General features: G+C 57.3%; 1 protein-coding gene across 4 annotated transcripts in view; it reads right to left on the bottom strand.

Moving 5' to 3' along the window:
- ASS1 (argininosuccinate synthase 1) overlaps positions 1–14,651 on the bottom strand; it is a 53,957-nt gene that overhangs the window by 724 nt on the left and 38,582 nt on the right. For 2 of the 4 annotated variants that reach the window (XR_011533680.1, XR_011533679.1), the window contains 3 exons: positions 10,157–10,288; positions 4,790–5,161; positions 1,007–1,072 (listed from right to left, as the gene is read on the bottom strand). Coding sequence is in view for 2 of the 4 variants with exons in the window: in XM_070596961.1 (XP_070453062.1) it covers positions 1,007–1,072; positions 5,005–5,161; positions 10,157–10,288 (355 nt within the window). In the remaining 2 variants the exon portion in view is untranslated. The remainder of the gene's footprint in view (positions 1–1,006; positions 1,073–4,789; positions 5,162–10,156; positions 10,289–14,651) is intronic. The other 2 variants (XM_070596961.1, XM_070596962.1) reach the window with 1 other exon arrangement.

Raw genomic sequence — 14,651 nt, 5'->3', positions numbered from 1 at the left:
GGCTGGCTCTGGGAGAAAACGGTGGCTCTGTGCCCAGGGCATATGTCAGGGAGAGGAAAGAGGCGCCTTCTTCCTGACCCCAAGCCCCGTGTGAAGGAAGCTGGTGATTAAGAACCCGGAGCTGGACAAACAGGCCCTCTGAACTCAGCTCCACGTCTTCCTAGCTGTGTGACCGCGGGCAAGTCACTGAACCACTCTGGGCCTGTTTCTGGAGTTGCAAATTTGTGTAAGATTTAAATGAGACAACCCAGGAGAGTGCCTGGAAGTGGTTAGTCTATGGCAGCTGCTGGTAAGAAATGCCCATTTGCCCTCGTGCAGGCCAGCCCCAGGGCCACGCCCCAGCTGAGCACTCGCTGGCAGGCACTGCCCTCTTCCTGCATGGGGGTGTCTGGGCTGCCTGCTTGATTTCCACCGACTCATAGCAAACTTTCACTGCACCTGTGAGGCAGGCCCGGTTAACAGCCCCACTTGTGACGCCCAGATATCCAGAGGGGGTCTGAGGGCACCCTGCAGAGTCAGCATTTGATCCCAGGGCTGAGTGGCTTCAGATGATGTGTGCCACCCCACTGTGCCATGGAGATCCACAGGGCTAAGATGGTTTCCAGCTGGCCCTGCAGCTCAGGTACGGTGACATGAAGGTGGGAGCTGGCCAGGGGACCTCCTGAGGCCCCTTCGACCTCTCGGCCCTTTCTCTTTCTAACCTGCCCAGAGGGGGGCTCCTGGTGGAGTCCCTGTAGCTGGAGAGGGTCGGAGTGACTGTCAGAGGCAAAAGGCAAGACCCAGGAACCTGGAACCCAAGTGCCTGGACCCTTTTGACTGTCACCAGTGTGCCTTCTGGCCCCGCTGAGAATGGGAGCAGGCTGGGTCCAAAGCAGGCACTGAGGATGTTGTGGGTGGAGGGATGGCAACATGCGGCTTGTCTAGGGCAGGGTGGTCAAAGTCCATCACAGCCTGCCCCCCGACACCTGCGGGGTCTGAGGACCCGTCAGGGGGTAGAGCTTCTCACCTGAGGGAGTTGATATTGATGAAACCAGTGGCATCGAGTGGCTCATAATCGCCCTGAACGTTCATGCTGCAAGGAGAGAGGGGGAGCCTGTCAGCACACCCCCGGCCTCCAAGTGCCTCTGGGGCCAGGAACAGCTCAGCCTCACAGACACCTGGGTGTTTCCCCAGCACTGGTCTAACCTTCCCTGCACCCCGCCTTTTCATCCCATTCCCGTCCAATTCGGGAGCCCTCCTCTGGGCCAGGCCCCATGCCAGGGGCTGGAGAGCAGGGCCTCATCCCCAGTCCACAAACAGGCAGGTTGAGTCCTGGCTCAGCCAGTGCAGGCCCCGAGAGGTCCTCCCACAGACCAGAGCCCTGCGCCTGTCAACCGAGGACACACACTGGAGCCAGCTCTGCCCTGGGGCTGGGGGGTGCTCTGAGAGGAGTATCCATACAGCTGATGATGTCCAGTGGCCCGAAGGCCCGGGAGGCCAGAGGGTGCACACCGGAACAGCCTTGGGTGTCACAACAGTGTCCCTCAGGCTTTCCGTGTAGGGAGACCCCAGCATTCATGGCAAGATTGGCCCACCAAGTCACCCTTCACCTCGTTTGTCCAATCAACGAGACCCTGTCGAACCCATCCTCAAAACCAGCACCCGCTCCACCCCGCTCGTCGTGAAAACCGCCCAGTCAATCGCTGCTGCCCTCAGCTGAAAAGACTTTTCTCCCTTCTATGGTTTCCACAGTCCAGATTCGACAGCCTTCATCTTGTGGGCCATTCTCACTTAGCCGTCCTTCGAAACCCTTCCGAACGGCCGTCATTCAGGTTGGGCGGCCCAGTGTGCATCCCAGCTCCACCCCCCCTGCCCCGCCCCGCCCCCTGCAGAGCTCAGGGCAAATATTCCCGTTCTTGGAGCTTCAGGCTCTCAATGCTATTCCTGGCTCCCCAAGAAATGATGCAGCTGGTCCCTGACACACGGTAAGCACTCACTTTACCTCATTCATTCATTCACTCATCCATTTCCTCAGGTGTTTATTAAGCGCCTACTACCTGTCAGGTGCTGTGCCAGGTGCAGAGAAAAGGAGAGCAAGAGAAGAACCGGGCCCACAGCGGGCAGACAGAAGCCGTCGGTCACCCATCTGCCTTTGTTAATTACGACTGTGATAAGCTCTCTGAGGACAAGTGCAGGGCACTGTGGTCTCAGATCTGACTCACGCAGCAGCCTCCGGGGAGAAGGGGGTCCCTCCTCTGTTTCTCAAGGGCCCCTGGTCTGATCCTGTCTTGAATCAGCCCCTTGTCTTCACGTCTGCAGAACTCCAGCCTCGGGACAAAGCAGTCTCAAGGTTCTCAATGACAAGAAGGTGGCCTGTCCCCTCAGGAGCCTTCTCCGGAGAGGTGAGATTGGGGACGAGGAGGGCAGAGGGGATCTGCCTTTTCCCAGACCCCGAGGCTGTGCCTCCGACGGGCTCTCTTGGACTTGGACTCTTTACAGCAACAAATGGGGTCCCTGCGCCCGGCTGCCCCGCGACTTCTTCAGGACGTGGCTCCCTTGCCCTCCCCCCACGCCCTCGCCCTGACCTTCATGGGGCACAGCGGACCCCCACGCTCCCACCCCACCCTTCTCTCCACCTCAACTGGCCCCTCCGCTGCACAGGTGGCTGAACCCGCAGGAGCTGACCAGCGAGTTCCCTGGAAGGGGAGAAGACGCCAGTCTTCAGAGGGGCTGCCAATCGCACCGCTCACCGGGCAGAGGAAGGGCTGGATGAAACTAAAAGCATCAGCCTCCTCAAGTCACTTTTACAGACCTCGCTTGGGATGATAAACGATGCTTGACACAACTCCCCCACCACCCCCCCCCAGCCCCCTGCGAACCGTCGAACAGGCTTGGACCCTGGCCTCCCTCCCACGGTCTGAATCGCCTGTCCCCTTTGGAAGGGCCCCCACGCTCAGCCCAGGCAGGAAGCAGGGCTTGGAGCCCCCTCCCGCGCCCCCACGTGCATCTCTCCTCTCGCCTCCATCTCTCAGGCGTCACAACAAACTCTCCCTCTCCCCTCCCCCCAGATGGCCCAAGCAGCCCCTGCAAAGGAGGCCCACGGCCAGGCACAAACTTGTCCCATGAGGCTGGAGAAGCGCTCCCAGAGGTGTTCCTCAGGAACTGAAAAACCTCTTTTTAAAACTGTGGTTTGAGGTGTGTGTGTGGGGGTGCGGTGGAAAAAGAGTTTACAACGATTTTTTTTTTACCTCCCCCGACGGTCTACAGAAAACCTCTGAGCTTTTATTCTTGTTCATTCGAGTGGCTCTGACCTGCTCTATAATTACGTTACTTTCTACCTACTGTGCCGCGGCATTTCCAGCTCTGCCGCCTCTCGCGGCTTCCTCGCTGGTCCCTGTGACGCTGTCACTCAAGGGCTTTCAAGTCAGCGATGTAGAAATCAGAAAGAAAAGAGAAATGGTCGGAGACACAGTGAGAATAAATGCTCCCGCTTTTCTCTCTTTTTTTCCCCCCTTCCCTTTTTACTTTATTCATTTAATCTCCCTGAGTGAGACTCTAAGGCTTAATGAAGGGTTGGACAGATTATTAGAGGCTGTTGATTTGGAGGGGGAGGGAAGAAAGAGCCAGAGAGAGAAAGAGAGAAGATAATTTGACATTTACCCCGACTGATCTAAACTGATTCGGTTATATTTATGGCTTATAAAGTGTTTAGAAAGATGGAAGGGGGGAGAAACTCAACACGGTGAAGAGAAGGGAGAGAGTAAAATAATATTGACTGCCAAACAGAACTCGTGCTTTCATTCCCAACTGGCCTCCGCGAGGGGAGAGCCAGCCTGAGCTGGGCCTGGGACTGGAGTCGGGCGGGGGGCTGTCTGTCTCACAGGGGTCTGTCCCCACCACTCGTTTGGTCAGGTGACCTCCAAAGAGAGGCCTCGCTCCTCGGTCAAGGCCACTCTTATTCACGACGCAGACACAGGTGCAGCTAATAGGCCATGGCTCCCTGTGATCTGCCGCTCTCGCGGTGTTCTCAGTGCCCTCGGCCTGGCCTGTGAGCGAGGAAGCTCCTCACAGGTCCCTCCTCGGCTCCCTTCTCATCTCAGGCTCGTCCTTCCTAGGAAGCCTCCTCTTGGCTTCAGAGAACGTGGAGATGTCTACCACTGGCCAGCGTCTTCAACCCACGTTTCTCCCCAACTCCACACCCGTGTGTCCGGCAGCCTATTGCAAAGAAAACTCACCCTCGGGACGTCCACATCCAAATGAGTGATCTTTCCTCAAGAACAGTGCCTCAACTCAAGCGACTGCCACCAAGGCACCCAGCTGCTCATGCCAAAGAAACCCAGGGCGATTCTGGACCCTTCTGTCTCCTTCTGCAGCCAAGCCCTTTCGATTCCACCTCCTAAATATGTGCCAACTCCATCTGCTTCTCTCTATTCCTAGAACCATCAACCTGGGCCAAGCCGCCTGCATGTCCCACGGGGTGCCCCTCTATCACTCTTGCCAGCCCCCACCTCGCTCAGATCCATTCCCCAGAACAGTCAGACGGACCCTCGAAAACCACAGGTCTGATCACGACCTTCCCTGTAAGATCTGGCTCCAGGCCCCTCGCCCCCGGTGTTCTCGTAGCGCCTGGGATGTTCTGGGCTCTTCCAAGGCCACGCCATCCCCGAAAACTCCCCCCGCCCCCTCTCCACCTCTCAGCGCCTTTCTTTGGGCGCCCAGCTCCAAGACGACTCCCTCAGGGAAGCAACTCCACACCCCAGTTTCTGTGCCCAGCCGGAGTTTCCTGCGCCTCCCCACAGCCCAATGTCACCTGTCCTCCTTCTGCATCAGGGTGGCCATTTGGTCGGTGCCTTTCTCCCCACGTAGCCTGTAAGTTCCACGAGGGCAGAGGTGGCGCCCACACTCTTCAGGTCCCTCCTCGCCCTGCACGTGCTCAGGTCACCGTTCTTGAGAAAGCAAAGCCAGCCAGAAGGGACTCTGGACAGGAGGGTCAGTGCCTGGCCGGGGCTGCTGTGGGGCACCTACCTGACCAGCTCCTCGTTGTAGAGGGACAGCGGAGACTCCCGGCCGAGGATGTACACCTGGCCCTTGAAGACGGACACCTGCACTTTCCCTTCCACGCGCTCCTGCGACTTGGCGATGCAGTGGCGGACGAATTCACACTCAGGGCTGTGCCAGAAACCTGAGGGGAGGGCCAGCCAGGGCGCTAGGGAGGCGCACGGCGCAGGAAGGCCACCCGGTGCCTCGCGCTGTCATGGGAGACCGTGAGCCCAGGAGGGCAGGCCAGTACCTGCCTCTTCCCTGGTGAGTTTGGGCACAACGCGCACTTGTAAACAACCACATCAAGGGACAAGCCCGCGCGACTGACCTGTAGCCTCGCGGGTCTCCTGTGGGTAGAGGGGTCCCCATCCCCGCAATGCAGTCACCTCTCAACCGTCAGGAGGAGGGGAGCCAACCCACTGCTTCGTGTGACACTCAGGGAGCGCCATGAACTGGGTGCTGGGGACACAGTGGTGAAGGGACCCCTGTCCTCGCCCACAGGGAGCTCAGTTTTACAAGGGCAGCAGGCAGTGGTGGGCAGGAGACCTCAGGCAAGAGTCAGGTCGTGTCAGTGGGGGCTGAGCGATAGGGGTGCCGAGCACGGGCAGCTGGGGTGGTGGTCTGGGGTCAGGGAGACCATGTATGTAAGGCCTTCACACCTCTGTGCCTCTGTTTCCCCATCTGTTGAGTGGGGATGACACAGTAGCCCCCTGCCAGGACTTGTGGGCTTACTGCTCAGGGCCTGCTGTGGACACTGGTGTCCTGGCCAAGAGCCGGGAGGAGCCTCACCCTCCAGGATGGGCTGGCACCTTGGAAGTCACTCACCTGTCTCCTACACACCACTAGTATTTTCATCCGCAAATATTCTATTTTTACATAGTAGGCACAGGCGTGGTGTAAAACCTTTGAGCTGGACAGCTTAGTTCTGAGTTCACCTAAACGGCCTACGGGACAGACTCTCAGCCTCCCTTTCCTGGGGGAGGAAGTGAGGCTCAGGGCCCTGGAGAAACTTCTCCAGAACGGCATGGGCTGTCGGGGGGCCCAGAGCTGACTTCAGCTGGCCCAAGTTGTAAGGACTCTGCTTCCTAGGATAATCGTGGAGCTTTCCTCTCTGTGGCTGGGCAGGAGGTGCCTGAGAAATGTGCTTCCTCCTCCTTCCACCCTGCGCCCCCTGACCCCTAAGGCCAGGGAGGGCTGTGTGCTCAGGCCCACTCTGCCCACTGTACCCTATGGACAGTCATCTCCTCTAGTCTCTGCTGCGGGAGGCAAGGAGCGAGGGGACGGCAAGCAGGCCAGGGCCGGGGTGGGGGAGGGACAGCGCTAGGGGTAGGGTTTCTCTGAAACGGAGCTGGGAAGGTGAGCCCACCTGGGCAGCTGTGGGGCCAGATGGTGCGCGATCTCCCGCCCTGATAAAGGGCAGGGTCAGCCCGGGGTCTGCGGCTATTGTCGGAGGCCCGGCCTCCAGGGGCACCTGCTCTCCGTGGGAAAGGGGAGCTGGCCTTCTCAGGGATGGGCCTGGGGGCTTGCAGAGCTGGGGGAGGGCGGGGCAGGGCGAGAAGAGGTTGGGTCCTAACTCTCCAGTGTCCGGCCATTTGAGTTCACATCCCCGCCCCACCTTGTCAAACAACATAGCCTCTTCGTGCCTCAGTTTCCTCGTTTGCACAATGACATAATATTACTAACTGCTCTCCAGGAGGTGGTGTGGATTCAACGAGAGGATGCAGGCAGGGCGCTGAGCATTTTGCACTCGCGATGTGAACCTGAGGACCTCTGCCAGGCCTTGCTACATCCAGGGAGACAGACACCCAGAGAGGGAAAGAGCCTGTCCAAAGGCACACAGCAAAATTCTGAACAGCCCAGGTCTGACTGAGCACTCCTGACTCTAGGCCAGACCCCTGTGGGAGGGGACACTGATGGCCCCCCACCCACTGCCATGCCCCAGTGTCCTGGGCTTGGCCATTTTTGTAAGTCAGGATAATTAGACCATTTAGTTCTCAGGCTGGAAGACAGGCAGGAGGTGGAGTCAGCAATTAGGGGCACAGAGACCCCAGAGGAGCACCTGGCCTGGGCTTACCTCAGGATCTCCCACCTCCACCCCTCGGGGGTTCTCCATTCAGATTTCTTTTCCCAGCAGACCCAGCCTGGGGTAGGGGACAGTGAGCCTGGTGTGCTGCATGGGGGAGACCCTGCATGTCCCAGGGGTGGGGATGCACTGTGGGTGGGGCCTGGGGCCGGGCCAAGCTCTGTACCAATCGAGATGGCAACCTTGTGCATGATTCCCATTTCACTGCTGAAGAGACTGAGATGAGGGGAGAGGAGGTGAGCGATGCCCCCTAAATGAGATGCTCCGCTGGGCCCCTGCATGGTCCCGAAGCTGGGGTCCCGCCAGCATGACCCAGTGGGGTGGGGCCAGGGTCTCTCAGGATAGAGGCTGCTCCTGGCGGGAGGGGGTCTGTACAAACCACATCTAGGCAGACCAGGAAATCGAGGGAGGGGGCGAGAAGAGAGGGAGATGGACCATGGCATCTAGAACTGGGGCTGAGGCAGGAGAGCTCTGTGCCTCAGTTTCCCCATCTGTGCCTCAAGACCACAGGGGCTCTAAGGAAGCCAAGTGCCACAGCAGAGTGGCAGGCTCTACTGCTGGGGAGCTAGACAGAACTGGAAAGAGACCCGGCCTGGTGCCCTTTATTTTACAGGAGGGGAAAGCGAGGCTCAGGGAGGAGACAGACCTGCCTCAGTCTCCTGCGCTCCTTCACGCTGGGCACCGTTCTAGATACTTCACACATGCTCATGCATTTAGTCCTCTCTATGAGACAGGCAGAATTATCATCCCCACTCTTCAGATGGGGAAACTGAGGCACAGGAACAAGCAACTTGTTCACGCTAACCCCTGGTCTGTGACATCTATGTAACCCTAATGTGAGAAATCACATCGAACAGCCCCTCCGAGCTGTGCGGGACAGGCTGTCACCTGAGGTCACCCTGACATCTGTGGGGGCCTAGACGTCAGGGGCCCCGGGTAAAGGTAAGATTAATAATAACCACCTGAGCTAAGCCACTGGTGCCCTCCCCTCTTCCCCGTCCCCTCCACTCTGAGGGTTTGCTCCCTTTGAAACCTCCTAGTCACTGTAAGTCATTTGGGAATTTAGACGGCTCGGTGGGTGACAGAACAAGAAGGCAACCCACGCAGTCTGGAGCAGAGGCACTGAGCCCGTGGCCAGGGCCAAGCCGTGCCCCACACCCAGCTCCTCTGTGCATGCTGTCACGCCCCTTGATCACCCCTTGCTAATGGCCCAGCCCACCTTCCCGCCCCCCAGGGATCTACCAGAGTGGCTGGGAACTTGGCCTCTGAAGCTGGCCTGTCCCGGGCTCAAAGCCACTGCTCATCAACCACGGAACTGTGGACAAGGGTCTTCACCTGCCGGGCCTCAGTTTCTCCCCTCTGTGCGGCAACGATAGGGAGTGCCCATCAGGGCCCTGCAGCAAGGGGGGTGGCAGGCATTCTACCCTGGGGAGGGAGGCCGGCCGCCTGCCCCCGGCTCAGCCTCCACGAACGACCACCCCCTCGCCGGAGCAGGAGCAGCCCCGGCAGGTGCCCCCCCCTCCACCGCAGCCTGCCATGGCTTAATGACTCTCCCACTTTGTAACCAAAATCCACCTTTCAGCGTTGAAACCCCACCGAGCAAGAGCCCGCGGGAGACAATGGTATTTAAACACCTGTCTGTACCTGGGAAGGGGGGCTTGGCTTCCAAGCTGCCGGGAACAATAGCAGGGAGAAATAACACCAGCCAACAACCACTGACTGCCCCCCAAATCCCAAGATGAGGGAGATTAGGAGGTTTCAAAGGGAACGAGCCCTCAGAGAGGAGAAGGGAAAGGCGAGGGCAGTGAAGGCTCCTCCCACGTGGCTATTATTAATATGAACTTTACCCGGGTCCACCTGACATCCAGACCCCCACAGATGTCAAGGTCGGCCTCAGGCAGCAGCCTGCCCCCCCGGCAGCTCAGAGAGGCTGTGTGATGTGATTTCTCACTGGGGAGATGTGAATATTATGGAGCGGGGTCAGCAGCTTCCTGGAAAGGGCCAGAGAGTAAATATCTTAAGGTCTGCGGGTCGTGCGGCGGCAACACTCAACTCTGCCATTGGCTCTGGAAAGTGGCCACATCTGTAAACGAATGAGCGTGCCCGTGCCCAAAAGGCTATTTATGGACACTGACACTTGGCCTTCCTATAGTTTTCACGTATCATGAAATAGGATTATTTTTAAATTTTTTTCCCCCAAACATTTGTAAATGTAAAAACTATTCTTAGCTCATGGGCTGAACAAGAGCAGATGACGGGCTGGATTTGGAGGCCCCTGTCATACAAGATGAGGAACAGATTTGGAGCCAGGACGCCTGGACTGCAGCTTTGCAACAACAGGTAAGGCACAGACACAGTCTCCTCACCTATAGAACGGGGACCTGCCCAGACCGCATGCTAACGTCACCCACGGGTCATTCTACGCCTGAGCTGGGCATGGGACCGTCCTGGCGATTTCCCAGTTACGACCTGGCTCATTCAACTCTCAGGGCAGAGTTCTCGGTCAAGGTAGGCTTTCCTCCTTGCTTGAGCAGTTCATGTCGCAGCTCCAGGTTCTGCCCAGAGACGGCCCGGCCTGGTGTCAAACCCAGCCAGGCCACTTGTAGTTGCATAACTTTGTACAAGCTCCTTCTGCTCCGAGCCTCAGTTTCCTCATCTGTAAAAGGAGCTGGCTGTGGCTCTCCTGGGAATATCAGGAGGACTTCTGGGGGTGGCTATATCCCCACACGGTGCCCAGCACCCAGAATGTGCAGGATAAAGGTTGGCTGCCTCACGGGTGACAGCTGATGCTTCCTTGGCCTTGCTGGAGTCATGCAGATGACAGGTGGCAGAGGCATCCGGACACCTTGGGGAGACTGGCGCATCTCCCTCGACACCTTGTGAACAAGCCAGGTCCCCGCATCCCTTCCTTGCTGCCTCATTGCTGCCCTCGCTGGACCCCCTTCAACCTGCATCTTTTGGGCTCTCCCTTGAGGATGGCAGTGGGCAGGGCGGGCCCAAGGAGGGCACCGGGCGGTTAGGGAGGACAGAGGGGCGGTGGCAGATTCTACGCACCCGTGTATACCAGCTCCGCGAATTTCAAGCCCAGGCCTTGTTTGATTTTGCGCACTTCCCGATCCATGGTGAAGGCCTCGATGTCTAAATGAGCGTGGTAAAGGATCGTCCCCGCTGGGGTCTCGTAGATACCTAGCCATTTTTCCAGGCAGGGGGAAAAGGAGAAAAAAGAGAGAAACGCATGAAACCCAAACTGTCAGCAAATGACAAAAAAAAAAAAAAAAAAATAATGACTCGTCTGACAGGAGACAAGCCGGTCGGACCCATTCACTCCCAGCTTGCAGCAAAACGCATCTGTCATTATGTTCATGCTGGGGCCACGACAGTCCACTCTGGGGCTTGTGGAGAAAATGTCTAGATGCCCCCCTTTGAAGAGGCCCTGAGACGCTGGAAAATGACAGGGTTTCGGAGCCGCTCCCCCCTCCACCCCAACGCATGCCCACCGGCCCGCGCCTGAAAACCTGTAATTAAACCAACTACGGTGGAGCCCAGGGCCCCAAATATCCCTTCCTGCCTTCCACTGGGGAGCCGGGGGGCGGGGATGGCCGTGCACACACACGCCGTCTTCAGCCAGCAGCTCCCCTGCAGCCACATCTCTGCAGATAAACCCTGATGGGTGAGGTGGTGGAGGGCTTGCAATCGCCTGGGCTAACTCCACTCTACAGATGGGGAAACTGAGCCCAGGAGGAGAAAGGACACACCCGAGGGGGAGCTGGAAGCTGAATCTAGGCCCCCGAGTCCCTGACCGGTGTCGTCGCTCACTCCCCTGTGGGTCAGCTGGTGACGGGGTGAAGGTGGTGGGAAGACGGTCTCGCTCAAGCCCCCTCCTCGGACCTCAGGCCCAGTCCCTCCCTTTGCCAGACAACCTGCTTGGATCAGATGGTCTCTGAAGTGACTCAGAGGCACCTGGCCCCGCGCTGAGTGTGGTCCCGGGAGGAAGGTCCGACCAGCAGCGCCACGCTAGATCTGAGGACCCCGAGGCACCAAGCAGCAGGACTGCCCATGGGCACACGGCCAGACTCCCTCCTGCCCCAGCAGCGCGGCCTCTCGAACAAAGTGCAGGGGTGCTCACAGAGCTGACCATGTGCACACCTGCCCCGCACCTGCTGTCCCGATGGAGGAGAGGCCATAACGGCCCCATCCCCACAGTGCCACCCTGAGAGGTGCCTTTCTTTCCACCACATAACCTTACAGCGGCAGAGGGGCCAGGTGCCGGTTATCCTGAAGGCTCCTGCCATCATCTTCCCACACTGGCCGCTGTGTGGGACAGAGAGGATCGGCACACACACGGTCACGGCAGCACCATGCACCACAGCCAAAAGCTGGCAGCAACCAAGACGCCCGTCAGCAGACGATGGATAAACAGAATGTGCTGTATACACACGGTGGAACATCATTCGCCCTTAAAAAGGAAGGGGATTCTGACACCTGCTACAACATGCATGAACCTGGAGAATGTCATGCTAAGTGAAATAAGCCAGACATAAAAGGACAATTACTGCGTAATTCCACTGATATGAGGTCCCAGGAATAGTCAAATTCTTTTTTTTTTTTGAGGAAGATTAGCTCTGAGCTAACTGCCGCCAATCCTCCTCTTTTTGCTGAGGAAGACTGGCCCTGAGCTAACATCCGTGCCCATCTTCCTCTGCTTTATATGTGGGATGCCTGCCACAGCCTGGCCTTCTGAGCAGTGCCATGGCCGCACCCGGGATCCGAACCTGTGAACCCCAGGCCGCCAAAGTGGAACATGCACACTTAACTGCTGTGCCACCGGGCCAGCCCCTGAGTAGCCAAATTCTCAGAGACAGAAAGTGGCACGGGGTTACCAGGGGCGGGAGGAGGATGTGGGAGTCCGTATTTAATGGGTGCAGAGCTTCAGTCTGGGAAGACAAAAAAGCTCTGTGGACGGACGGTGGCGAGGTTCACAACAATGTGAACACACTCAATGCCACAAGACTGTGCATTTAAAAATGGTCAAAGTGCTAAATGCTGTGTCATATATATTTTACTGCAATTTAAAAAAATGCTTTCAAAAAACTCCAGAAACCGGAAAGGAGATTGTTTTCGAATCTGGAGTCCAAAGGGGACGTGGGCAAGGCTGAGTCTGATATGACCAGCCGGAAATTTCCTCTTCTGAGAGCTTGTCTAGTCTTTGATCTTTATGTCTGGGAGTCACAGAAATGTCAGAGCTCGAAGGAAAGGCCCTTTAGGATCACCGGGTGCCATGTTCTCGTGTCCTCCTAACTTTTAGCTGCAAACCCATTATTCAAACACAGTCTCAAGCAGAAGCCCAGCATATAGACAGGCAGGCCAGGCCCTGCTGGTGGAGCAGAGGCCCCTCAGCAAACCCTGGGCTCCACCAAGAAGTCCTTAATGCTGAGCTGGTCCAACACACCAATCTGACAGATGGGAAGACTGAGACCAGGAGGGAAGTGACTTGCCCAGAGTGAGCTGAGCCAGCCTCTGGATCTCCTGTCTCTGTTCCAGGATGCCTCTCAGGGCCTCTGGCAAAGTGACCCAGTGCTCACCAGAGCATGGAGGGGAACATGCCAGTCTGAGGTGCTGTGGCCGAGGAGGAAAGCCTGGGTTCCCACTGGGGCTCCGAGGGGTTCCCAAGCAGAAAAGAGCCTCTCTGGGGGTGTCTCTACTGGCAAACCCTGATATCCTGGTCTCGGGGGACGTGTGTCAAGCTCCATCCAGAGACCAGGTGCTGATATGATTACAACGTGCCACCGAAGAGCGTTTCCCGTGTCACTTGTGCGGCCACAGCTCTCGGGCAAACTCTGCTGTCCTGATCCGGCTGTGACCTTTTGTCGGGGGAATGGCCTCCCTCGCAGGAAAACACCAAAGTCCCAAATTTATGCAGCAGGCCCAAGCCCTGGCCTCCCTGGGGACTTCCTCAGGCCCTCAGTGGTCTCATCGCTACTCTTGTAAATACAGCTCGACGGGCTCTGTCATCCGTTTCTGCAGAGTGGCTCGGAGCCACAGACCAGAGTCGGGCAGAAAGACTGACAGAGGTGGAGACAGATGGACGGCGGAGGAGAGCCACTGCTGACAGCACGAGAACGAGGCACATCGAAAACCCACGAGGAGCAGATAGGAGAACTCAGCCCGGGAGCCGGGTCACTCAGGGAGGGGCACGTGGTGCCACAAACAAGTGTCTCCCAATGGCCCCAGACCATGGAGAAAGCCGCGATGGTTCAGCAGTCTGATTACAAAGACAGACCTGTGCTGACGCCTGAAAATATCTGCGCCAAAATGGCAGAAATAACCAGAAAGTTAAAGGGGCAAGTTTCCAATTATCCTAGAAACTTTATCACCAAGAATAAAGTAATTCCCTAAGAGCCACCTAAAGCAGGATACCGACAAAGGCATATTGGTCTTCTCATCCTGGCTCATACTAGGAACTCAAATTTTTTTTTTTTTTTGGTGAGGCAGATTGGCCCGGAGCTAACATCTATTGCCAATCTCCCTCTTTTTGCTTGAGGAAGATTGTTGCTGAGCTAACATCTGTGCCAGTCTTCCTCTATTTTATGTGGGATGCCTGCCACAGTGTGGCTTGATGAGCAGTGTGTAGGTCTGTGCCTGAACCCATAACCCCCCAGGCCACCGAAGTGGAGCATGTGAACCCACCCATTATGCCACCAGGCCAGTCCATGGAACTCACTATTTTTTGGATTGGAAACGGGCCTTTTAATTATTAGTTTTGCTGCATTTTGGAAAAATCCAGAAACTTTCAAAGCCCGTCCTTCTGTTGGCACGATAGTCACAACAGCGCCACCCCGGGCAGGCCAATAACAGGAGCCTTCCTCATTTTTAACTCCCACAGAACCTGGCGGCCTCCTTGCTTTCCTGTCCTCAGCAGGGCCAGCTGCGGGCATGGTGCAAGCTCTATTTGCAGGGCTGGGCCTAGGGACCAGAAGTTTTACGCAACTTACACTTTTACAGAGAGTGCCCAGCTCAGCTTTGCTGTGTGACCTTGGCCAGCCTCAGCCCACTCTCTGAGCCCCAGGCACTTGTCTGGAAAACAGAGAAGGTTACAAGTGTCTGTTGCTCTTCCTTCTAACTTCCACTGAGCCCTGCCTGAAGGTGAGTCCCCAGACACACCGGCTCCCTGGCGTGGCATGCATAGTGAGGGTTTTGTCTCCAGACAAACTATAGCCAAAGCCCCAGTACCACCTCCCAAAAGTCCAGAGAGGGGGCGACACTGGTGGTGTGCAGGGCGCGGGGAGGACATCTCTGTTTTCCAGCAAGGAGGAGGATGACTTGCCCAAAGCCCCCAGCTGCTGGCCCGTCACAGCCGTTTCCCCGGAAAAGAGCCAAGAGTGCCAGTGGGCCGAGCTGCCCCTCCTGAGCCCTGAGACCCGGCTGCGCGGCCGTCGGCCCTCCACGCCAGCCGTGGGAAGAGTCATGGCACGAAGCAGGGCACAGCCGCGCAGCACACCAGCACAATGAATGCCCCTGCTCCTTCTCTTAGGAGGTGTTAAAGTTAATT

Source organism: Equus przewalskii, chromosome 26 (genome assembly GCF_037783145.1).
Source record: "Equus przewalskii isolate Varuska chromosome 26, EquPr2, whole genome shotgun sequence".
NCBI classification, from domain to species: domain Eukaryota; kingdom Metazoa; phylum Chordata; class Mammalia; order Perissodactyla; family Equidae; genus Equus; species Equus przewalskii.
Note: the sequence above shows the minus strand (reverse complement) of the source record. Positions and strands in the feature narration are given on the sequence as shown.